Source organism: Sminthopsis crassicaudata, chromosome 3 (assembly GCF_048593235.1).
Source record: "Sminthopsis crassicaudata isolate SCR6 chromosome 3, ASM4859323v1, whole genome shotgun sequence".
In the NCBI taxonomy this organism is placed as follows: Eukaryota; Metazoa; Chordata; class Mammalia; order Dasyuromorphia; family Dasyuridae; genus Sminthopsis; species Sminthopsis crassicaudata.
Genome location: NC_133619.1, coordinates 263,366,327 through 263,391,862, shown reverse-complemented (window position 1 = coordinate 263,391,862; position 25,536 = coordinate 263,366,327). Strand labels below are relative to the sequence as shown.

Sequence of the window (25,536 nt, the reverse complement as noted above, 5' to 3'; positions counted from 1 at the left end):
TCTAATTTTTCATCATTTTAATGTTACTAACTTTCAATTTAGCAAATTTCGTAGTCAAGTTTTTTATATGTATATCTGTGCATATGTATGCATATATATATGCACAGATGTATGCATACAAAGGTATATATGTGTACATACATATACCAATGCCACAAAAGTGCAGGGAAGCCAGTGAACAAGTAAGCAATTTCTCCTTTTGTTTTAAACATTTATTAGAGTTGATATAACTCGTTCAATTATTGATACAGATACACCTTATAGCTATAATTCAATTATCTATATCTATAACACAGTCATTAATGTAGAGAAAGAAATAAATTAAAGCATTTTCATTGGAAAGAATAAGAATCCACAAATCTGTTTCTTCTGGACATTCACCAGCATATTCTATTGATATTATACAGGTAAATATCTAGGCATATAATTACACACACACACACACATATATATATCATACACACACAGATTCATACTTTTTTTTTTAATCAATCACTGACATTAACATTTGTATGAAATGCAGTTTAGCAAAATAGAAAAGACATTAAGTTTTCTTGTCAACCTATGTGTCAAACTACTCAGCTACACTATAAAAAGAAAAAAAATCAGGAAACTCCAAAAATTGAAACCACAAATTTTAGGCTTATTCTATTATCTGAATTCCTCCTTTCATTTCATCTTCATACTAAAAATGATTAAATATCTAAGTATTCTTACCAGTCAATGGTTCCACTTTTAGCTGAGGGTCCTGAGAATAGACATCATATTGTACTATGGGGTAAATATGAGGAAGAACAAATTGCACTTGGCCCACTGAGGTGCACATCTGCCTGAGAGTATATGTTCCAGGTTCTTTAGCCTAAAATAGAAATGATGCATGATTTTCTAAGTTGTAACAATTTCTAAATTATGACATTTACATTAATATGTGTTTGTGTATATGTGCATGCATTCACAAATGAATAAATGCACACATATAGATTCTGAGTTGGAAGGTACCTAAGAAGTCAGTCAGTCCAACCATTCCTGAACAAGAATCTCTAGATAATGAACTTTATAGTCATTCAGCCTTTTCTTAAAGACCTCAAAAGAGGAAGAATTTACTGAGGCAACCTATATACCTTGGGGCATTAGGATGTTTTCCATACATAGATCCTCAATCTGCCTCTCTGCAACTTCTCATTACTTATGATTCTGTTCTTTGGGATCAGGTGAATTAAGAATAACTCATTCTCTCCTTCCCAGTGCTTGAAGGCAATTACGTTCCATGCAAAATCTAATTTTCTCAAGGCCAATAAATTCTCTATTTATTTATTTATTTTTAAATGATCGTTGGATCAAAGATTTAGAGATGGAAGGTACCAGAATCCAATTCTTTTATTTTATAGTTAAGTGCATTGAGTCTCAAAGCAGTTAAATAACTTTCCCAATCACAGAGGTATCAAGTGGCACAGCAAGAATTTTTGGCTACCAACCCTATTTCCATCCAACTTGCATTCCTAAACAAGAGAACTTACATGCAGGCATGCAATTAGTGCTTTATAGCACATAAAGGGGCATTCTTTGAAACAACTCTGTGAGGTAGAGGTATTATTTTAATTCCTTTTATTATTTAGAAAAATCGAGGGGTCATTAGCTTAACAGGTTCAATAATGTAACTCATGCACATGACTAATAAATGTTGATCCCAAACCAAAACCACAAAATTCCTAATTTCAATTCTATTGCTCCATGGTTCCTGTAGGTTTTAAGGTAACTTGAACATATTTTACCCTATATTCAGATTTTAAGATTGCAAGAGGCATATTTTTTATTTGTGAAAAACCATGATGGATTTATTCTTGGAAAGTATACAGAAATATTCAGTAACAATATTCAAAACCTATTTTTAAAACTGGAAAAAACAAATCGAGACTCCATAAATACTTATTGTTTCTTTTGAGAGCTGGCCTAATTGTATCTATACTAAATATATGCTACATAAAAGGGATAATTTATATGCAAATGAGTCATAGTAGCACATATGTGTACAACAATTAGTGAGCAGCAGGTGCTCAATGAATGCTCATTGATTGATTTCTGAATTGTTTCTCTTGACAAATAATTTGAGCTTTTTTGAGGTAATTGTGTTATCAAAATACTGATTAGCTCCTTTAAAAAAAATCCAACATCATGATATTTTTGGATTTCATCTAAATATTACATCACCTATTAAAGAGAAATTAATATTTTGTTTTAAAAATTAAATAACACACTTAGGGTAAGTGGAAGATTCCTTAAGAAACAGCAAAAGTAGGGTTGGGTAATCCTAAGTGGAGCTGGAGGATTGGTTTTCAATATTCATGTTTTAACTGTATCATGTGCCAGTACTAACTGACACATGAGTTGGTTACCCTATATCTACATTTGCCTATCTGCAAAAAGGAAGAATTGGGCCTCTAGAATCCTTTGCAATTTAAATTAAAAATTATAATCTCTGAGGGGCCATCTAATTCTATAACTCACAATTTATGTGCATATACATTACAAATATACCCACATAATTCTTGGCTCAGAACAAATCTGACATATCACTACATTGTAATATTATTAGTAACTAAGAGACAATTATAAAAATCTCTGGCCTGGCTAACAAACAATACAAATCTTTTAGCATAAATGCCAGTTATCTATAGTATGATTTAAAAGAACAAAACCAAATGCCAGCAGCATTAGCCTTCTACTTTTTAACTGGATTTGTGTTTAGTGTAGGAAACTAGATCTATCATTATAGATCAACACTTGTTCTACAGGGTATAATCTTATAAAATTAGGACATGGAGAAATTAAAAGAACCTGCCCAAACAGTCAGTATGTGTTAGAAACAGGTTGTGACCCCAGAACTTCCTAATTCCCAAGGTGAGTTACTTTCCCCATGAGGCCATTTTAGCTTTTCAACAGCCTTATATGAGCAGTATTAAATTCAACTTATCAATTTTAAAACATACCTGAGTTCTGAATATTATTTTATTGACCCCTGGGTCAAGAGTTACATTGCTACATTTTAATATGTGTGCCCCGTCCTCTAGAGTCACACCTGAAGGAATTTCCAGAGAGGAGCTGCTTTCTTGTCTTCGTAGTAGCATGTGAACATTTTTACAAATGATCCCTGTTGTGTTCAAGGAGTTATCAGAAGGGCTTCTCTCATACATCTCATATAATTCCAATGCAGGTGAATTACTTCGGGAGAATGGAACACTTGAATTCTCATTTGGAAAACTGATGATGCCATTGGATGTCTTGTGCTTGGTGAGCCATTCAGCAGTCTTACGGTAGCTATTTTTCTCAATGCTAAAGTGAACACTGATGGCAATCTGCTCTACTTGGACTGAGATGGGCATTTGGCTTAACAAAGTAATCTCAATGGACAGAGTTCCTCCCACGTGGACAAGAGCATTTGAAGGATCAAAGTGGAGATGTTTTAGTTGTGCGAAGGAATGCATAGACAGTACTACTTTGAGACCTGCAAATTTTATATAAAAAAAGTGGGTTTTAGAAATAGTGATAACGTAGTCTGTCAGAAGCCAAAGTCCCTGAAGTAAAAGCATTATTCTCAGTGAAATAAGTTTAGATCCTAGCCTACTCTAAAACTCTAGAATGTATGAAGAAAAATATTACTAAGAAATTTATCTATCTTGCAGGAAATTACAAAAGCAGAAACAAATTTCCCCATTTTGGTTAAAGATTTTGTGTTCCTCAAATTTCAAGGAACTAAACCTACTTCTCTCTTTTTCTTGGTCAAAACATTGAGTCTCATTTTTATAACTGCTTGGTTTCATGAAGAAAATTCCCAGTCATACGGATACAAAAAGCATTTCATATTTTACAACCCTGCTTCCCTTTATCCTTTTACCACACTCTTTCCCAAATACTCTATGACTCAGCAATACGAGACTTCTTTGTATCCAATACTACAGTCTATACCTGGCATGCTATTTTTCCTCAGCTTTCCAAACTGGCTTCCTTAGACTTAGCTCAAAAATCTCTTCCTGAATAAGGCCTTTTCCAGTCCCTACAACACTAGTGTCTTCCCTCTGAGATTACCTCCTAACTACTCTGTATATAATTTATATGTGAGTTCCCAAAGGAGAGAGACCATGTCATTGCCTTTCTTTGTAATCCTAGTACTTAGTATAGTTCCCATAATACAGTAAATACTTCAAGTTAACTGAAAAGAAGACAATTACATTCTGGCAGAAAAATTATAATTCAACAAAGAACATACAGATTAGCATATAGCTAATATAACCAAGGACTAAGAATTCTGCTTACTTGTTGAATCTTAACCAAAAGTCATGACTCCACAAAATATAAGTAGTAACTTGAATTATTAAAAGAGAAAGGCAAATGTAAATGCCTGGGCCAGAGATGATGCCTTGGTACTTATGAGGTTTAGGAAAAAGGGAAAGTTTCATGGAAATTGTAGAGGGCAACTCCCTCTCAAATGAGAGTAACATGGGAGAAGAAAGAAAGGGGGAATGAGAAAGAGCAGGAGGACTCAGGCTTATTATGAAGGGAGAAGCTTATCTGCTTATGTGAAAGCATCCCAATTGCACAAACAGTTTATCACTCTGGGTTAGGTTTGTTGGAGCCAGAATTGCAGCTGACTTGGCTTTAAAGATACCAGGTGGCACTAGCCTTGAAGTCAAGAGGATCTGACCACAGATACTTAAAACACTTCCTAAATGTGTGACTCTGGGCAAGTCACTTAAGTCCAACTGCCTCAGGGGGGGCAAAGGCACTGAATTGAACAGAGTTTTCAAAAGATTACTGTTAGTTATATTTTTTATCATGTTTAATATATATTGGATTACTTGTAATCTAGAGGAAGGGGTGGAGGAAGGCGAGAAAAAATTGGAACACAAGGTCTTGCAAAGGTTAATGTTGAAAAATAATGTTGAAAAATTATTTTTAAAAAAGATGAGAGAAAAAAAAGATCACCTTTAAGTTAGTATAGGGAGGCTTCATCTCTGGAAAATAGGGCAACTCAAGAAAACAAGTTCAGGAAGCCCCTTCACAAAGCATACATTAAAAGAAACAGAAAAGGTTCAGAGCAAAGTATGATATTCTCAGAATTTCATCATAGTAAGATTTGAACAGCAGACTTAATTATCAAGTAAATCAGAATTCTCTAATAAATAAGATATTTAGCTAAAAAGTTTTCTATTCAAAAGAGGTAATTTTGCTTTTAAAAAGGTTTTAAAATGCATTACTAGTTGAATTTTACAATTTAATCTGGCCTCTCACCTGGACTTTCTTTCTGCTCATTGGCAAAGTTAAGTATTTCTTGGCAAAAATGTTTACGTTCATCCTCTGTTAAGTGGGTATCACTGGCTAAAAGGCTGCTTGTCTGAAGGTAACTGGAAAGTAGGGCTAAGGAAAATGAAATGAAATCCATAGCTATTTTCAAGAATGTTTTTTAAGCATATATCTGTTTTCTAAATGCTCATTAAAGGCAAATTCTTTCAAGAACCCCAGCCCCATCAAAAATAAATATGTGTATTAAAGTAAAAAATAGATTTAAAAGCATTTCCTCCAAAGAAGTATCTGCAAAAAATATAACCAGGATGTTAGTCTCATTACCCAAAAGCACCAATTTTGCCCTTTTATACATTATTATTCTAAGAGAAAGCCATCATGTACATTATGTAAATACAATCTTATATTATAGAAATTGATAATCTAATTTTATGAAAGGATACTTTTCAATTTGTCCAAGATGCTTTTGGCATTCTGCTAACTGCTTTCTTGTATGTGTGATGGGCAATGCCCAACCCTCAGCCACATAATTCTTTAATGCATTTTGAAGGTAGACCTCTGCTTTTTGAGGAGACTTTTTCCTCCTTGAAAAGCAAACAAATAAGAAGTTTAATCATAATTTATAGTAAAAATAAATTTGAAAACTAAATTTTAGGACTACTCTTCCTCTACCTTTTTTTTTACTCCAAATACACTCTTCTTTTTACCTCTACCCTAAACTGAAATGACATAGCAGATACAAATAGTAAATTTGTCAAAAACCCAAAATGGGGGTGTCATGAATTCAACAATGCTAAAATTATCACCTAAGGCCTCTATTGTTTTTTTATTTCATTGATATGGAAAATAAAGTTCAGACTGTTTAAATTAAATTAAATGATTTGTCTAAAATTAAACTGGAATAGAGCCAGGACCATAATATAGATTTTTCTACTTCTAATTCAGTCTTCTTTCCACGATTCCTACCAGCCCTCATGTGAAGGTGGGGAAAATATCAACTAAGGAGGGAAGGTTCAGCTAATAGTAGTTTCCAAATACAAAAAGTAAAAATTTCCACACAGAGGTGAGGAATAAAGTCAGCATGTACCAGGTTATCAGCATTTCTAATGTAAACTTAAACTTTAAATGTTGCTCAACCAAAAACCAACCTGAATTTAAAGCAAAAATCTACAAAATATGCCAAAATTGAAGTAGTTCTTTGGATTTTTTCAGTAGCACTGGGCATTCTATAAATAACCTTTAATAGTTGGTTTCTTGTTATTGAAGGTTTTTACCCCCTTTCTAGAAGATTCTATAGTTTGGATTATGAATTGGTCTAGAGAGAATCTCAGGTCACATTTAACACTGAGATTTTGTGATTACTAATTTCAAAGAATAAAGGACAAGCCCAGCTAAAGTATGTAACATGTCTAGCTGTCTTTGGCAGTTACCAAAGTTTTGGTTTCCTAAATTTATCTAACAATGAGAACAAGTTCCCAACCTAGGTAGGTTTCAGAAAAGTTTCTCAATTCATCTTAAGCTTTTGTCTTTTTCTATGTGCTAAGTACCAATACTGTTATGTTAATAATATCCTGAAGTGGAATCACTATTTGCAGTAGGAATGGAATATTTTATCCTTTTCAATTAGAATGTTCAACATGAGCTAAGTTCTTGAACAACATTTTAAAAATACTACTTTCTGACTCTGATAATTACTTATTCCCTAAATAATCATGATCCAGCCAACAAACTACAGGACAGTCAGGAGACCTAGAAAAGAACTCATCCCAGGTGTGAAACAAACCTTGGTGTAGTTAAAATTTCCGAGTTTCAGTTTTCTTGTCCATAAAATAAAGAAGACTAGATTATTTCTAAAGTCTTTTTCTAAATCTAAAATTCTGTTGTAGGATGATTACACTAGTTATAAAACATAGACTCTGAGTAAATGTTTTTAGTTTCACTTAAAAAGAATGACTAAAAATAAAATATTCCTATTATTTGATTCTGGAATACACAGGCTAGGCCTTATATATAGAAATGTTCTATATATAAATGGTCTCCCAAATGTTTTATTACAGTTTTTAGGTTTAAGCTAAAACAGCTTGAAATGTCAATCTATTAGAGAATGACAAACAATTCATGGTTCGTGAATGTAATGCCATTATTAATTGCTAGAAGAAATAATGAACATAATGAATAATGAGAAGTACGTATTGATTCATGTGAATTGATGTAAAGTAAAAAGAATCAGGAATACAATATAATTCATGTTTACAGTAACAAAACTAGTTATAACAAGAAAAACAAAACAAACTCAATTTTGCTAAATTGTAATGAGGCTAAGTTTAGCCCCAAAGAAGAGGTATCAAAAGATATTTTTCCTACTTCTTTGTAGATATAGGGACTTTGAGTAAATGAGTTATTTAAAGTTGTAATCATGTATTTGGTTCCAGCCCAGTGGGAAAAAAAAAGGAGTGCAAATTTCAGGGGATTCATTATTCACATAAACTAAAATCTACCTGTACTGGACATCTTATAAAGATAGTTCTTGATATGCTGATTAGTTTTGTTCTATTGATGGTTTTTATTCTCTTCTATTCACTACTATGAGGAATTACAGTCTTTGAAGAGATGGTAGGTAGGGAATTATGATATTAAAAAAAAAAAAAAAGATCTCGATAAAAATTTATTTTTTCAAAAAGAAAAAATGTTAGATTTACTCTTGTATTTCATACATACATTACCCAAATAAAGATTTTAAAGGAAATCAAGATTGTTATTCTTGTATGATCAGCTCTTACTGAAAATAAATAAATAAAGTTTTTGAGCAACCTATAAGCCTTTCACATTTTAATTTTACATTTTTTTGGTGCTCTTAACTTTTCAACTTAAAACATATTTTCCAACATACTTTTTATCACTCTCCCCTGTGGCCACTGAGTCACCAAGTATTAAAATATACTCTGACTTGTTTTGGAGAATCTTATTAATAATGTTTTGTAGAGCACTTGATACTAAATCATCTGAGATAGGTTATGTTTATGTGGGTCTTTTTTGATTCTGTTCAACAAATATGCTGCAAAGCAAATTTACTAAACATCGCATGAAATGATGTTTCTTACTGGATACATTATGAATCCCTCTCTACAAACTCTTCTGGTTCCCTCATGAAGGAGAACCTGTGAAGCATCTTTACATTTAGTTGCAATTTCCTTGCCTTCTGATCACCATAAGAATCTTAATAGTGACATATTTCTTTTGAATAAATTCAATATGATGATCACTGGACAAATTTTTTTATTACTTTTCAAGTATTCATTGACATATAAATGTTTACAGACTGTTTAGAAATTATGAGATTCTTAGCACCCAACACTCTTTCTTTTCAGCCATTCTACCATGGTTACTATTAGAGATGGGATGGAATTGCGAAAGACTGAAAGCCATTTGCATTTCTTTTACTTGTTTCTGGTGCTGTCAAGAAGAAATAATTTATCAGCTAGGGTCATGAGTTTCTTTGTACTAAGCTGGATGACAAACTCCAAACTGAGTCTTGTCTCAAGACCACAACTGAAACTTTTCTAGCTTAGCTAGACCTGTGAATTAATCTTGTTTGGTAGAACCTTTGAGAACCCAAAATTATGTCTACCCCCCACAAGGTCAGAGGAAGATTCTGTGGAAGGAAAGGGGTTAAATTAAATAAAAATAAGTAATCTCTTTTTTTTTTTTTGCATAGGTGGAAGACGATGGTGTGAAGTATTACATATATTGTCAGAAATGGTTGACGTTATTTTGCTGAATGCTGTTTTGCTCTTTTTTAGTCTTTTGTTAAAAGGACTGGATCATTGGGTATAGAAAGGAGAGAGAAATTCATATCTGGAAATGAGGTGATATAAAACCAAAGATTACCAATAAAAAAGGGTAAATATTAAAAAATAGGCCAAAACAAACAGCTATTTACAAGATGACTGGACGAGTCAATTCATTTTCTAATCTCTTTGCCTCCTTTGCATATATATTACTTTCCTTTTTTCCCTCTTTACTGATAGTTCAAGATAATATCACACTCTGAAGGAAAAGTGATAATACTAGCCTCTTTCTGCTCAAGAATAAAAAACATTTAGTCCTCAAAGCTGAAATTATATAATTACTCTTACGGAAATATGTCTTCCAGTCTTGACATATTTTCCTCTAAGCATGTCTTTATAGGAACCAGAATTGTGAATGACTATCACTTTTTTATATTTTTTTTACTTAAAAAAAAAAAAAAAAAAACCAAAAAAAACGTTAAGAACCTCAAAGACAAGTTAATGTTGCTTAAAGTTGTAAGGCCTAGCCAGAGATTTATTGTGAAAATTGCAGAAAAAAAAAAAAAATCTTATGGTTTATTACAGTAATCCCCTTTTTTTCAAAGAATATTAAGTAGATAAGTTAATAAAAACAGCTTTTGAAAAATTAAAGGTTTTTTCCGTAAATTTCCCTATTTTCCCCTACTAAGTTTTATGTTAAGTTTTGGTTTCTTTGCATCTTAAGACTGGAATCTTTCCACACACCTAGACCCTATGGTTTTCTTGACTTGAAAGCTAATCATCTCTTAAACAATGTATCAATTTCACTTTTCATACAGTACTTTGGATTACCAAAGTGTGAGACTCCATTTTTTTACTGGAATTCTTTTACTCCTAGTGTGATGTTAAGAAATTCTAAATTATGAACAAATTTATAAATCTATTTGCACAACATTAAGTATAATTGTACATGCCCAAGTACTGTCAAAAATAAAAAGGATAAAAATGAATTACATATAAAACTCTGCCAAATCTTTTCCAACAAGCTTAGCTGATCGAATTCTTCCAATACTTGTATACATTTCAATGGTAGCATGAGACAGATCCTGTGTAAAAGGGAAAAAAAACCCCACAATTATTTACGTGATTTTTTCTTTTGGTCATTTTACATTTGTATAGCATTTCATATATATATATGTATATAATAGATAGATATAGATAGATATATTTTAAAGGTTTCTACATATGTATTCCTATAAGTTGTTTAATTAGATTTGTGCAATCAGATTCTGAGTGATTTTCTTTTATAATTGCCACTGCTCAAAAGGAATGTGCAAGAAAAATGTGTAAAAAAATAATTTATGTAACTGGTTATTTGCCAAAGAAACAAACCTAAAAAATTATTTCAGTGGTTTTCTTGCTATTTGATACATGTGAATTTACTCATAATTTAATCAAATTTTTCTTAATTTAAAAGAAAATTTCAAAACAGTAAAAAAAAAAAAAAAAAAAAAAAAAGCATAGCAATATAGATTATTCCTATGAAATATTATGGGAAAATTAGCTATGCTAAAAGTTGGCCTATAGGTCTAATCAGTCTTTTTTTTTTTTTTTTTTTTTTTTTTGGGTAACATTACTGCAAGAAATGCCAGCAAAAAGATCACTATTTTTCAATAGTTCATAATAAAGAATTTTATTAGGACCAAATTATTTCATTTTAGAAAGCAAAAAACAACAACCCCAGTACCTAGTCACACTATTATCAACCTATTAAATGGGCAAATATATTTTTGAAATTAAAAATGTTGGGCAGCTAGGTGGTACAGTAGACACATCCCTGTAGTCAGGAGGACCCAAGTTCAAATCTGACCTCAGATACTTAACACTTTCTAGCTGTGTGACCCTGGGCCCAAGTCACTTAACTCCAATTGCCTCAGGGGAAAAAAAAAGAAATTAAAAATGTTTAGAGTTCTATTTCTGGGGAAAGCATGGCATCCTGGACACTTATGAAAGACATATGAACAATTCATGTTTCCCCCCACCCCCCACAACTCTTTAGAGCACTAAAAAGACCAACACCCTCAACATCAAGCAACAATATGGTCATTCATCAACAATTTAAACAGCATGTGACACACCTCCTCAGACATATTAGTGCTCTGAGAGATTCCTTCTTTCAATAACAGATTTAGACACATATAATACTTACTAAGTAATGTTTCTCAAAAGCTTCTACTGATGACAAGGCCTCCTTGAGTTTCTTATATGGACTTTGGGCAGTTTTGGCTTAAACAAAAAGAAACAACTACTTACTCATCTTTAATATTTATGTCCTCCCAAATTTATGTTTACCCTCAAACCAGGCAATGAGGATATCAAACTTAAAATCCTTCAGGTTTCAGGTAGTCTTAAAAGTAGGAGTTAAATTAAGGAATCAACTTTGGCCAGATAAAATAGTGATATTATAGCAATTCCAACGAATATTTTAGTAGCATTGAAAACTGAATTATGTTATTGAAACTTACTTCCAATTAAAATACTAATGGCAAAAATCTAAGTCATTCACATGATTTTGTTTTCAGATCATTCACATGATCTGATTTCAGATGCTTAGCAGTATTATAATAATTCTAGCATTTTATTTTATTAATTTGTTGTATTTTAATCTTGATTTAATTAGTCATCAGAAATGGAGCATTTCTATACATAAAAGGAAGATTTTATTATGAAACTGCACATCTCCATTTTATACTTTTTAAGCAAATAAAGTCACATTCTTTTCTTTTTAACCTCAATTTCCTTAACTTTATTTTTTTTAAATAATAGCTTTTTATTTTCAAAATATATACAAAGATAGCTTTCAATATTCACTCTCACAAACCTTGTATTCCAAATTATTCTCCATCTCCTTCCCTTCTCCCCTGTTAATCCAACATATGCTAAACATGTACAATTCTTCTATATGTATTTCCCCATTTTATCATGCTGCACAAGAAAAATCACATCCAAAAAAAAAAAAAAAAAAAAGGAGAGAAAACAAAAAGCAAGCAAATGCAAAAAAAAAAAAAAAGTGAAAATGCTATGCTGTGCTTCACATTCAATCCCCAGTCCTCTTTCTGGATGCAAATGGCTCTCTTCATCACCAATCTATTGGAATTGGCCTGATTTAGTTCAATTTAGAAAAGTCACATCCATCAGAACTGATCACCATATAACCTTATTGTTACTGTGTACAATGTTCTCTTGGTTCTATTGACTTCACTTAGCATCAGTTCATGTAAATCTCTCCAGGCCTTTCTGAAATCATTTGCTGATCGTTTTTTACAGAAAATATAATATACTACAACATTCATAAATCATAACTTATTCACCCATTACCCAACTGATGGGCATCCATTTAGTTTCCAGTTCCTTGTCACTACAAAAAGGGTTGCCACAAACATTTTTTGCACATGTGGGTCCTCTTCCCTTTTTTATGATCTCTTTGGGATATAGGGCCCAATACAGACACTGCTGGATCAAAGGATATGCAGTTTGGTAGCTCTTTGGGAATAATAACTCTAATAGTTTAAAAATAACTAAGTACATGCAATAATTATAAACACATGCTTTCCCAATCAGAGCAAAATTTTATTCTGTCATCAGATAATGTCAATCAGATACAGAGATACTTAATGGTCAGGCATATTTGATGATTACTGACAAGTTTGCTGATTATCAACCCAAAGTATAAAATTTTAAGTATCTTGAATGATTCTAAATATACTATATAGATCCTATTAAAATAGTAGCTTTTCTTTTCTGTAGGCTATGAGGTGGCTTTGAGTGAGTAAAGGTGGGACATAATTACAGGAGAGAATGAAGGGAATATGGAGATGTGATGATCTATGGTTTCATCACTATATGGAAGAGTATGTAGAAATTCTCTGGACCAAATGCAAATCTGCAACTCAATTGTATTAAGCAGTCTCAGAGAATTGCCATGGGCACTGAGAAGATAAGAAACTAGCCCATAGGTTCGAAGATCTGTTATAGATAAGACTTAGTCCATGTAGTTTTCCTGTCTTGAAAGCTGGCCCTCTATTTATTCCAGAATGGCATGAACTACTAAATTACAATTATGCACCTAATCCTTGGAATATAACATAATCACATGAATTGGCCAGTGATGCATTTGGGAAACCTATAATTCAAAAAAAAAAAAAAAAAAAAAAAAAAAAAGTGCAATAACATTAAAATATTTTAAATTTATATAAGGGGTATAAAAGATTCACACCAGTTGTTCTGGTTCCAGAACAACTAAATCAATCACTAGTTCTCTCATAATATTGTTAATGCTAATGCAATGGTAATTTTTAAACATAGGTAGTAAGGTGAAAAAAAAAATTTTTTTTTTTAACTCAAAACATACTTTCAGCAATTAGATTTAACATAGCAGATGGCTTAAAAAAAATTTTTTTTTAATTAGTTTTCAACATTCTCTTCTATGGAGATATTTCCAAAAGTACCTGTTTCTGGCCGTTCAGCTCCTAAACCTGCCAAGAGATCAACTGTCCGATTAAGATCTTCTGAATTGGGACCATTCTCTGACACGAGTCCACAGAGATATCCCAAAGATTTTAGCTGTTGAAGAAAAAGCACAAAGTGAACCTGTATTTCAAGATATTATTAAAAGTACAGAGTTTATAACAAGCTATGCAATTAAATACATTTTGTAAATTCTGCATATAGGGTCCTGCAAAGAATGCTAATGAAAGAATTGGAAGGAATAAATACTAGAAATTCTTTAGTCACAAACATCATTCTCTTTAGACAACTGAAAAGTACAAAAGATAACTCGGATTATCATTAAGACCAGACAACCAGGTAGAAAGCCATTAATTATTTTTTTAGTACCTTTCTGCAAGACTGTCATATTTTTTCTAACCAACCTCTGTAGCAATGATACCATTCTTTAAAAGATGTAGTTTTACACATGGCACCTGTCATAATAATTCTATAAATTCTAGCCAATTATATCAGATAACCTCACCTACTCCTCCTCCTCAAAACCTATTTCCCCCTTACTTCTTTCTAACTGGCTAGAAAAATGCTATATAATTCTTTTCATACTGCTCCTCATAAAATTCTCCCCAAGCTGAAGTTTTGGGAAGGCTAACTATTATTCATTAAGACTCATCATAGCTAACTTGTTAAAAATCTTGACCTTTATAAAGACTTAGTAACTAATATCTTTGACATTAGTTTCTCCTTGATTTCATCTATCCTATATACTACAACCAGACTAATCTTTCTAAAAACACTACATTCATCCCTTGACATTTGCAGTTTTGGTTATTCATGTGGCCATTGACAATTAAATGGGAATTTTTGGAGATTATCAGTAATCTACGGAAATTCACAGACAATAATATATATATGTAAAGAAAACTAAAAAACTTAACAGGTTATAAATATTACATATTATTAATCTATTTTATACTTAACTACCATTAAGTATACATACATAAATTTATTATAAATAAATTAAATTCTGTGAAAAGTTTCAGTGCACCAAAGAACTAAGGGTTTCATACTCTCTTTGGGAATGACTCCTCTAAGTCTTTACCATCTAGATTTCACACGATTTTATCCCCCAGTCATCTTTGTATCTTTTGCTTTTTTGAATAAGGAAATCCATGAAGCATTTGCTGCAGTTATACTAGTAGCTGAGAAGACTGCATAGTATGAGAAACACTAATCTTTCTCAAATAGAAAATGCAACTTTTTTATGGGTATAGTGTGTTTTACTTCTTTTGTAGTTTAAAAACATTATTAAGAATTATTAAAAATAGAGAATTGGGGTAGGGCCCAGAGTTATTCATGGTTTTTCATATTTAAAAGCTTCAATGCCTTTCCCCTTGGAAACTTCTTAGAGTGACATTTTAAGATCTTTTATAATCTGGTCCCAGTCAACCTGCCCAAGTTTTACCTCATAACATAGACCTAAAAGAACTTTCTAGACATTATATTTCTTCATGCCTACATGTCTTCATTCTGTGTTTCTCCTTACTCCTAGCCACAAAATGTTTTCCATCAGCAAACCCACCTTTCTGTCAAAGTTCTGCTCAAAGTCCTTCATCAATTTCCACACCTTTACAGATCTCTTCTCTCGAATGTCTCTACAACTTTCCATGTATATGGCCATGTCATTTCCAACTAGATCAAAGGCTTCTTTGAAGGCAAAAGTATGTACTATACTTTTTAAAATATCTCCAGAAGTTTGTGGGCAGCATTTATATACATACTCAAATATAAAAAGCACTTGTCATTTTATCTGCTTAACAAACTCCTAGAGAACTTCTCCCTCATTTTGGAAAATAAATCCTAGAGAATTGCTAGAAATAAATTTACTTGCCCTGAGTCACATCTACTAGGTGTCAGAGAAACAATCTGAATGTATTTCTTCCTGGTTGTAAGCCAATCACATTACCCACAATGCAATGCTTCTTCTGATATACATATAGAATGTATTTAGAAAGTATCTATTGAATGAATAGATGGTAAACAACTTTTATATCTGTTGTATAATGCTACAATTAAATAATTAGAATCAGTTATTGTAATTTCATATGAATAATACAGTTAGTAGTTTGCCTAGTATTCTTTACATACTGGCAAAATCTGGAGAAAATCCAAAACATTATGCATTATATCTTGACTACCTTTTCTGTGGCATAGCTCCATAAGCCAACAGTGTGTGAAATATTGGAATCAATTTGTGCACGATCACAACAACCTTCTATCCTCTGTAACACCTCTAAACAGCTTAAAAAGACCCAGCAGTCCAAAGCTCCAGGAGGAACAGAAACCTGAAAAAGCACATAAGTTCATTACAATTAAAAAGTACTAACATTTAAGAAACAATTATGGAAATAGTCATATACGGTTCTCTGACTGTGTTATATTGCGCTAAGCATCAATAATAAGGTAAAAACAGGATTACTGCTCTTCTGGAGCTCATACTCTAATAGGGGTGGCAACATTCAAACAACTAATATACATGAAAAATATGTATGGAAGGTAATCTTGAGAAGAAAAGTACAAGCAGTGGAAGAACAAGGAGAGGCCTCCTGTAGGAGATGGGATTTGAGCTTACCCTTGTAGGAGCTGGGGACAGAAACCCCACCATCCCCAAGAAAGAAAGAAATTCAACATAGGCTACCCATGTATAATCATACTAAATTTATTTCCATGTTAGTCAGTATGCTATTTTTCATTTTCTTTTCTTATTTGAGTCTTCTTGTACAATAGGACTAATATGGAAATGGAAATGTTTTATATGATTGTACATGTATGATTTCTGACTGCTTACCATCTCTAGGAGGGGGAAGAGGAGGAAGGGAAGAACAGAATTTAGAACTCAAAATTTAAATTAAAAGTGTGTGTGTGTCACCTGTCAGATTGGCTAAAATGACAGGAACAAATGTTGGAGGGGCTGTGGGAAAACTGGGACACTGATGCATTGTTGGTGGAGTTGTGAAAGAATCCAACCATTCTGGAGAGTAATCTGGAATTATGGCCAAAAAATACCCTTTGACCCAGCAGCGCTACTACTGGGCTTATATCCCAAGGAAATACTAAAGAAGGGAAAGGGACCTGTATGTGCCAAAATGTTTGTGGCAGCCCTTTTTGTAGTGGCTAGAAACTGGAAAATGAATGGATGTCCATCAATTGGAGAATGGTTGGGTAAATTATGGTATATGAAGGTTATGGAATATTATTGTTCTGTAAGAAATGACCAACAGGAGGAATACAGAGAGGCTTGGAGAGACTTACATCAACTGATGCTGAGTGAAACGAGCAGAACAGGAGATCATTATAACTTCAACAATGATACTGTATGAGGATGTATTCTGATGGAAGTGGATATCTTCAACATAGAGAAGAGCTAGTCCAATTCCAATTGATCAGTGATGGACAGAATCAACTACACTCAGAAAAGGAACACTGGGAAATGAGTGTAAGGTGAGCATTTTTTTGTTTGTTTGTTTTTCTTCCCAGATTATTTTTACCTTCCGAATACAATTCTTCCTTTGCAACAACAACAACAACAAAATTCGGTTCTGCACATATATATTGTATCAAGCATATACTATAAGATATTTAATATGTATGGGAATGTCTGCCATCTAGGGGAGGGGGTGGAGGGAAGGAGGGGATAAATTTGGAACAGAAGGAAGTACAAGGGATAATGTAAAAAAAAAATTATCTATGCATATGTACTGTCAAAAAATGTTATAACTATAAAATTAATTTTTAAGAAAGCGTGTGTGTGATGAAACTGGGAGATGGAGGATATGCAAAAAGGCAGATCGCTGGATTATAAAGAATATGAGAGAATAAAGTGCAGGAAGACTTAAAATAGAAAATGTCAGATAACTTTATATTTGATCCTGGAGGTAATGAGGGAAACTGTGGATTTCAGAAAGTAGGGAGATGAAGTGGTCAAGAGCTGTGCTTTAAGAAAAAATAACTCTGGCAGTTTCAAGTGGAAGATGGATTTGGAATGAGGACAGAACAATCAGAACTATACTGCAATAATCCAGATATGAAGTGACGAATAACTGCTGTGGTGCTTGAGAATGGAAACTTCTACTTCAAGATGGCCAATACACACTAATAGTTGTGAGGCTGTAGCTTAAGAGAAATTAGGACTGGATACGTAAAGCTGAGAATCATCTCTACAGAAATAACTGAACTCCCTAAGAAAAACAATATAGAAGTAGAAGAGAAGAATTTCCCAGATAGAGCTGTTGAGGACACGTACAGTTAGTAGATGTAACCTGCATGAAGAGCCAGAATTGGAGAATGTGGTCTACGGAGACAAGTAGGAGAAATAAATGGGGAGAACAGTCAAAAAAACTTACAAAGGAAAGAGTATACAATACTAGACAAAGGGTGATCCACAGTATCAAAGGCTGAAGAGATAGTGAGAGAAAAGACCATTAAATATGGCACTTAAAAAAAAAAAATCACTGATTTGGAGAGACCTGTTTTTTAGTTATATGATGTCAGAATCTAGGCTGCAGAACAGAGCATAGATTGTAGATGGCTTTCTTAAGTTTAGCTGAGAAAGGGACAGCTGGCAGTTATGGAAGTGAGGGTTTTTAAAGGATGTGGGAGACATTACATGCTTGGAGGGAGGAGAGAAGCCAGTAAATAAGATGAGTATAAGAGAGGATAAATAATAGAGGAGACTAACTACTAGAAAAGATCAGTCAGTATAAAATCAAGGATGTATGCTTCTGAGGTTTTTCTTGGGCAAAGAGAAGAGGTACATCTTTTTATAAGAGATGGTTAAAAGAGAAGATAACAAAAGCCCTATGAATGATGTGAGAAGAGGAAGAGAGATGAAGGAATTTTTGGCAAGTGGCTTCCTTTTTATTCCAGTGAAGCATGAAGGGAGATCCTTAAACAATAAAGTGAAAGAAAAGAGTGTCATGGGAAGCTTGAGGATCAATAGAAAGAACTGGACCTAGCTATTATGGTGAATGGAGAGTAAATCATTGAGAAAGATATAAGATTGCTGCAGTGAGAGCACAGTTTTGATTATACAAATTTGTAGTAGACTCAGTCAACATAGTTTTGCAACTCTCCAGCTCCATTCTGCAGCACACAAAAAGAGCAAAAGTGGTGGATGGTAGGAATATTCCAAGGTTTGGGTTATGAAAGGCAAGATCACTAACACGACAGAAAGGAAAGAGATTTGAAAATACAAACTTGTGAAGAGTTGTATACTTATATATCAAAAGATTGAGATAGGAAAGTTAGGAAAGTGTAGCCAATATAGACAGGATAGCTGGAGGAACAGGACTGTATAGTAAAGAAAAAGAACAAAGTTAGGATGTTAAAATGCACAGAGGCAAGAAGGATTCAAAGGCTGTGTTCAAAAAAAGGAATTTCAGAGTTTGTGAATATGGATAATAAGTAATGGCAAGATCAAGAATATGACTGTCTTATGTGTAGTTGAGGTGCAGTGGGATGAGTCATGAAAATTGAACAGACTGAGGAACTGGGAACTTAGGGTATTAGAGATGGTATTAATATGTTAGAAAATCCAAATTTAAGAGCAAAGTTGAGGAGCAAAGAAAGACTGAGTTCAATAAATAACAAACACCAGGGTCTGGAAAAAAAAAGTATAAATAGAATTTTATTTTCTACCTTTTGTTTTTTCAATTTGTACATTAATTCATTACTTTTTGAACATTTAAACCCATTCTTGGCATATTAACTAATTTTGGGATATGTGAAATATGCAAAAAAAGCAGATGGCAGCTTGTAGAAAAAAAAAAAAAGTCCAAGATAAATTCAAGTATAGAATTGAAAGAAGGTAATTTAACATACACCTTTTTAGGGCTATGAAAAATAGTTTCAAATTATGTATACACATGGAATGAGTGATGGGTAGGGCTAGACCTATCATTTTATCAGTGAAAAAAAAACTTACAAGACAGAAACTCCTTTCACGGTTTTGTTTGATTTCTTTGGGGGAACTTAGACAAGAAATGGTGTGGCTATGGTCACATAACTTGAGTTAGATTACATTTTCTTGACTCCAAAGCTGACCCTTGGATCCCCTATACCATGATGCCTCTCTATTTTTGTTGAAGCTGTGATTTAGCTCCATTGCTTTGTAAAATAATTTGGAATTATGCAAAAAAAAGTTACAAAATTGTTCATATTTTTTATCTAAGTAATACCATGGGATGCACTGAAAGCAAAAATTATAAAGCTCAACGTATACAAAAACTAAAAGGCTCAACTATACATAAACTTTCACAGCAACACTATTTATAAAAGCAAGAAATTGGAAGCAGACTATGAGAGAATGTTATTTCATGTGGTAAAAGAACAGTATTATGCTATAAAGCAAAGTTTCTTGAACTGAATTGTGACGCCACAAGGGGTTATGTAACTAACTGTGGGAATCACAACATTATGATTGATTATCAGTAAATGCTTTATTTGTATTCCTATTTAATATATCTATACACCCAGGGTCATATAAAAATTTCTTGGGTGAAAAGGGATTGCAAATGGAAAAAGTTTAGAAGCCCTACTATAAGAATAATTTAAAGAAACATGGGAAAACTTATTTACAGTAATTCAGAGAGTAAATCACAATTATATCTATATCTATCACAGGAAAAATTAAAGTCTAAAGCTGAATGTACTTACTATGTCAATTACTCTTCTATGATATTTTGTTTAAGAGTATTTTTGGAACCTATAGACTATGAAGTATCTAAATGTTAGTACTGTTAAGTCTGTATGGTATATCATCAGCTAGATGATATTACAATTATATACAAAAAAGAGATACATATATATGTATATATAGGATAAAATGGAGATAATCTCAGAGGAAAAGTATAAAGATTAAGGAGGACAGAAGAGGTTTCTTACAGATGAGAATTTAGCTGAGACCTGAAAGGCACTCTATTGTATGCAATTATTATTATTATGACTGCTGCAATATTGATGAAGTTACAGATCAGGATTTCCTTAAAAAAAAAAAAAAAAAAAAAGACTAAAAAATAAATATCAGTGGGCATAAATTAAATTTAAGGATTATAATTATTTACATACTGACATACGCTACAGATTTTAGTAAAAATTAACCTTTACCAGAAAAGCAAAATTATCCAACTGAAAAAAGAAAAAGAAAAAAAGAAATGCTGTAATTGCACATGAAGAGCCTATAAGTGATTGCTAACCATCTCAGGTGCAAGTGCAAGGAGAAGGAAAGATACAATAATGAACTCAAAACTTAAAAAAAAATTATCCATTCCTAGCTGTATGACCCTGGGCATATCACTTTCCTCAGGAAAAAGAAAAAGGAAAAAAAAAAAAAAAAAACTTTGTTCAAATCCTAGCTCTATCATATATCTGGAACAAGTCACTTAAGTGCTCTGGATCTGAGTCTCCATGATGATCCCTTCCAGTCCTAAATCTCTAATGCTATAATTTTTTTTTTTTAATGAAAGAAGACAGGATTAAGAACAAAATGAAAAGTTTTATTACATTATTGTTAAGCCATATGACATGACTAACCTCATTCAGTTCCATTAAATAAACATTTATTCAGGCCTTCTTTACAATGCCCACAAACCAAAGAATCAACATCACAAGAGAGATTCTGTCTCTAGAAATGTTTCTGTCAAAGATGAATAACTGAATAACAATTGCTAGTGACAAACTTTCTACAGAAATGAACAGATTTCTTTACAGTTGATAGATTTTAAAAATACCTTGAGGTACAAACTCATAACACACATGGCTGAAGTAAATAATATCTATAGAACCATTGTATTTTTTTTTAGTTTTACTGATGCCTTTTGTTTTTACATCTCACACATTTCAAATTGTTTATCCAGTAAATCTTCCACTGTAACAAAGGTTAAAAAAAAGAAAATTTACTCCATAAAAACAATGGATACAGTGATTGTGTCTGGTTGCATTTGTAACATTTCAACATTTCTTCAAAAGAAGGGAGATACATTTTCTCATTTCTTCTCTAGATGGGGGAAGGAGGTGTCAAGTTTAGTTATACTAATTCTATACTGTTTGATTTCACTTTATTACTTTTTCCCCCTGTTCTCAGTAATTATGTGTATCAATTTCTTGATTCTAGTTACCTTACGGTCAATTATCAGAGTAATTTAGAGAAGTGAATAAAAATAACAACAAAATTATAAGTTTATGATGATTACATTTCAGGATGGGAAAGTAACTTAAAAAGATAATGTCAACAGCACCAAAAACAAGGCAGAATCTCTCCCAAATTAAAAGTGGAAGTGACAATTGGTCCAATTATACTATTAATAAGGTTAAGAGCTTTCTGTTTGAAGAGGAGGAGGGGCTCATGTCATAGGAGACAAGAACAATAGGGAGTAGCAGATTTGAAAATAAAGAACATATTTGTGTATAGCCAAGATGGGGGGGAAGAATAAATCATAGGAAATTAATAAATAAAATGGCTAAGGAACTAATAGACTGAAAAAAAGCTAAATATGGAGCAGAATCTAGAATGAAATATTAAACTATAAACATGTGATCTTAATTTTTGTAGTGTCATGAACCTATTTGGGAATACAATGAAATTAATGGATCCCTTCTTAAAATAATGTTTTTAAATACATAAAATAAAATACAAGGATTACAAAGGAAACCAATTCTATTGGAACAGAGTTATCAAATAACTTAAAAAAGCAAGAAAAAAAAGTTCACAGGCCCATGTTAAGAACCCTGATATAAAGAAATCCACTGAAAAGTATGGCTGTAAGGCATATAAATTAAATTACTTCAAATTTGGCAGAAATATCACTTGAAAACATAACCACACTAACGGAACAACAACAACCAAAAAAAAAAAAAAAAAAAAAAAAAAAATGGAGAAAATTGATACCTATAGAACAATATGTTATCAGGAAGTAGAAGCAGCTAAAAAACCTTGGATGTCATAGTACAGAAATGTTTATTATTCATCAAGAAATTATTGTAATAAAAAAATAAGATATTAAACTTACTTCTAGTAGTTTGAGCTCCTGCACACAATTGTGTAGAAGTTCCAAAGCTCGCTGAGATACCTCCCATGGTCTTTGTAAAAAGATGAGCAATGTGCATTGTCGAGAAAAAAGGTAACTTCGAAGATCTAATAATGTAGCTTCTTGACTCTGTATCAGCTCCCGTTTTTCCATATCTATTGGCTTTCGGAGAATCAATCCATTCCAACTCTTCACAGACTGGCAGAAAAAAGTCAGCCAGTTTGCACCATCTAAATAAACATAAGGAACCAACTATGGGTTAGTCTGTCTTACTGGGATGGCAAAGACAGCAGAATAGGAGAAAGTAAAATGGCAACTATCCCCTACAACTACTCCAACCACAAAGAATAGCAAAATTATTAGGAACAAGAAATCTGAGAGAAAACTACAAGTCATTTTTCTAAATCAGATCAACATAAGAAAAGAGACAGATCTATGAGTACTGGGAACAGAGTCTAGCCAGGAAAATGAGGGTAAGGGCCTTCTAATCAGGGGACTCAATTGGGGCCTTTAGTTATGTATGAGGGCAAAATTCAGCAGAGACAGGGCTGACACTGTGCAGAGAACAGGAACAATTGTTAATTGGGAGCTTTGTTTTTCTGATCCCAGAACTATACTGCAGACCCAGTGTGGACTTGGGAGGATTATGTCTAGGAGCAAAAACTTGCAGACACACAGTAGGTAGATAGAATAAGCACTAGTTGTGGGGCTCTGATACTTGGGGAGATAATGGGAATCAGCTGCCAAACTAATCTGAGGTCTACAGTGGAGTAACTAGGACATAAAGTTCACACTTGAGGGAACATGAAGTGTCATCACTTAAGACCTACAGAAAGTCATCCAACTAGTTCAAAGAAGCTGAGGCCAGCTAAGTCTAATAGAGTTCCTACCAGAGCCAAGCCTATCATTGTGTTGCCACCATTAAGATGATAAATACAAACTGTGATCAAACAAAGTCAAGCCAGATATTCTCTCTAAAAAGACAGAACCTGGTATAAATACATCATAATTCAAGAAAGCGGAAAGAATCATTTAAATAATTTCTATCTTGTTTTACAAATATACAGACACAGACTTTTACTCATAACTATGACTCTATGATTTATAATAAAAGAAAATGAAAATTTATCTGCCACATGTACTTGCATAATTGTTGCATTTTTTTTATTTTTGGTTTTGCCAGTTAATCGTTATTCATTACTTACCACCCGCACCAAAGTTGACAACATATTGAGAGAATAGGGCATCCAATTCATCATACTGTACCAAGGCATCTTCAAATTGCTGTAGCATCTCAAAGACAAAGGCAAGTTCTTCCTATTTGAAAGGTAAAAAGAAAAAAAAATACAACATACACTCAGAGGTATTTTTATGTATTATGCATAAAATTACTTTTGACAAAAACAATCACTCAGAGAAAAATTGTCCGTCTATGGAAAAGACCTTCACTATCCAGGTATCACCACAAACTTATGGCCACTAGGAAGGATAAGTATTTCCCATATGATAAATGAAAGATCCCGTAAGATTCTTTCTAATTATCCCTTCATACCCTAAAATCCATGTGGAAGCTTCTTCTGGTTCGCTGACCACTCTATTCCACTGTCAAGCAACAAAGTCTAAAGTCAGAAGAGAAATGGCTAAATTAAGATAATTTTTTTATATGAAATGTTTTCAAAGTTTTAAGAGGAACTATATTATTGGTATATATTTATACCAATCAAACTACTAAGGAGTAATTTTGTAGAGCTAAAAAAAAAAAAAAAAATAGAATTATTCTCAAGGACAAAAGGTCAAGCATGTCAAGGGAAATATGAAAAAAAGTGAGAAGGAAAGGGGATCTGGCAGTATCAGATCTCAAACTCTACTACTAAATAACAGCCATCAAACTATCTGATACTTGTTTAAAAACAGAGAAATATGAATAAACAGAGAAGTATGGAAATTTGCTAAATGAGGGGAAAAAATACATAAAAATGAAGAAAATAATATACATAAAAGAGTAAAACAATATAAATGGAATGGACAACCACATACACACAAAAGAAGACAAGTGAATTGTACAAAATTACAAAAATAACATGACCCCAAATAAAAGATATAAGAAAATATCTAGTATAATTCTTTCTTGGAGACAAGAGGTATAAAATATTACATACATATATATTTTTAATTTACTTCAATGTATTAATCAGTTTTATCAGTGCTTTTTCTCTTCCTGCTTTTCTTAAAAAAAAAAAAATTGTTGTTGCTGTTGTTGCAGGAGGTAACTCTCTGGAAGAGAGGATTAAGGATAATGGGATGTACTTTTGCATGTACAACAAAATATTTTAATAAAATTTATTTTATTTTATTTTTTTAAAAGAGGAAAAACAGATGTAGACCAGACTAGGTCAAAGAAGAATGAATAGTAAACTCAATAGCACAGAGAAATAAACTAAAAAATACATAGCAAGCTGCAGGGACAAGGAAAAAAAATGGGGGAAAAAATGAGCCAGTGATACATGTGCATTGTTGCATGTTCTCCATTTCATTCTTAAGTCTAGGCAATCGCATTCACTAACTTCCAAAGGTTTGTTTTAATACCTGAAAATCTGAGTGAATTCTAGCAAGACAATTTGGACTAGCATCCCTCTAAAGCATGCCCCCCCACCCAAAACCCTCTGAATAGATTTAGAAAATGCATTACATCAAATTCTGATGCAGAAATCCCAAGAAAAAGTCAAAATCTTTTTTTTTCTTTTAAGTTTATGTCACATAGGGAGACAGAGCCCACATTCTGTGGGCAGTATCTCGCTAGAAGCACACAATGTAAATTCCAGTTCAGATGGACCCTGCACACTATGGCAAGTTCCAGATCTATACCAAGTCATATTGACTTT

At 32.7% G+C, this 25,536-nt stretch overlaps 1 protein-coding gene across 4 annotated transcripts in view; it reads right to left on the bottom strand.

Annotated features, from left to right (window-relative positions):
* TRAPPC10 (trafficking protein particle complex subunit 10) overlaps window positions 1-25,536 on the bottom strand; it is a 100,118-nt gene that overhangs the window by 23,991 nt on the left and 50,591 nt on the right. For all 4 annotated transcript variants that reach the window (XR_012488009.1, XM_074300661.1, XM_074300662.1 and 1 more), the window contains 10 exons: window positions 23,860-23,971; window positions 22,637-22,884; window positions 15,770-15,916; window positions 13,574-13,688; window positions 11,275-11,351; window positions 10,080-10,171; window positions 5,742-5,882; window positions 5,287-5,399; window positions 2,988-3,502; window positions 718-859 (listed from right to left, as the gene is read on the bottom strand). Coding sequence is in view for 3 of the 4 variants with exons in the window: in XM_074300661.1 (XP_074156762.1) it covers window positions 718-859; window positions 2,988-3,502; window positions 5,287-5,399; window positions 5,742-5,882; window positions 10,080-10,171; window positions 11,275-11,351; window positions 13,574-13,688; window positions 15,770-15,916; window positions 22,637-22,884; window positions 23,860-23,971 (1,702 nt within the window). In the remaining variant the exon portion in view is untranslated. The remainder of the gene's footprint in view (window positions 1-717; window positions 860-2,987; window positions 3,503-5,286; window positions 5,400-5,741; window positions 5,883-10,079; window positions 10,172-11,274; window positions 11,352-13,573; window positions 13,689-15,769; window positions 15,917-22,636; window positions 22,885-23,859; window positions 23,972-25,536) is intronic.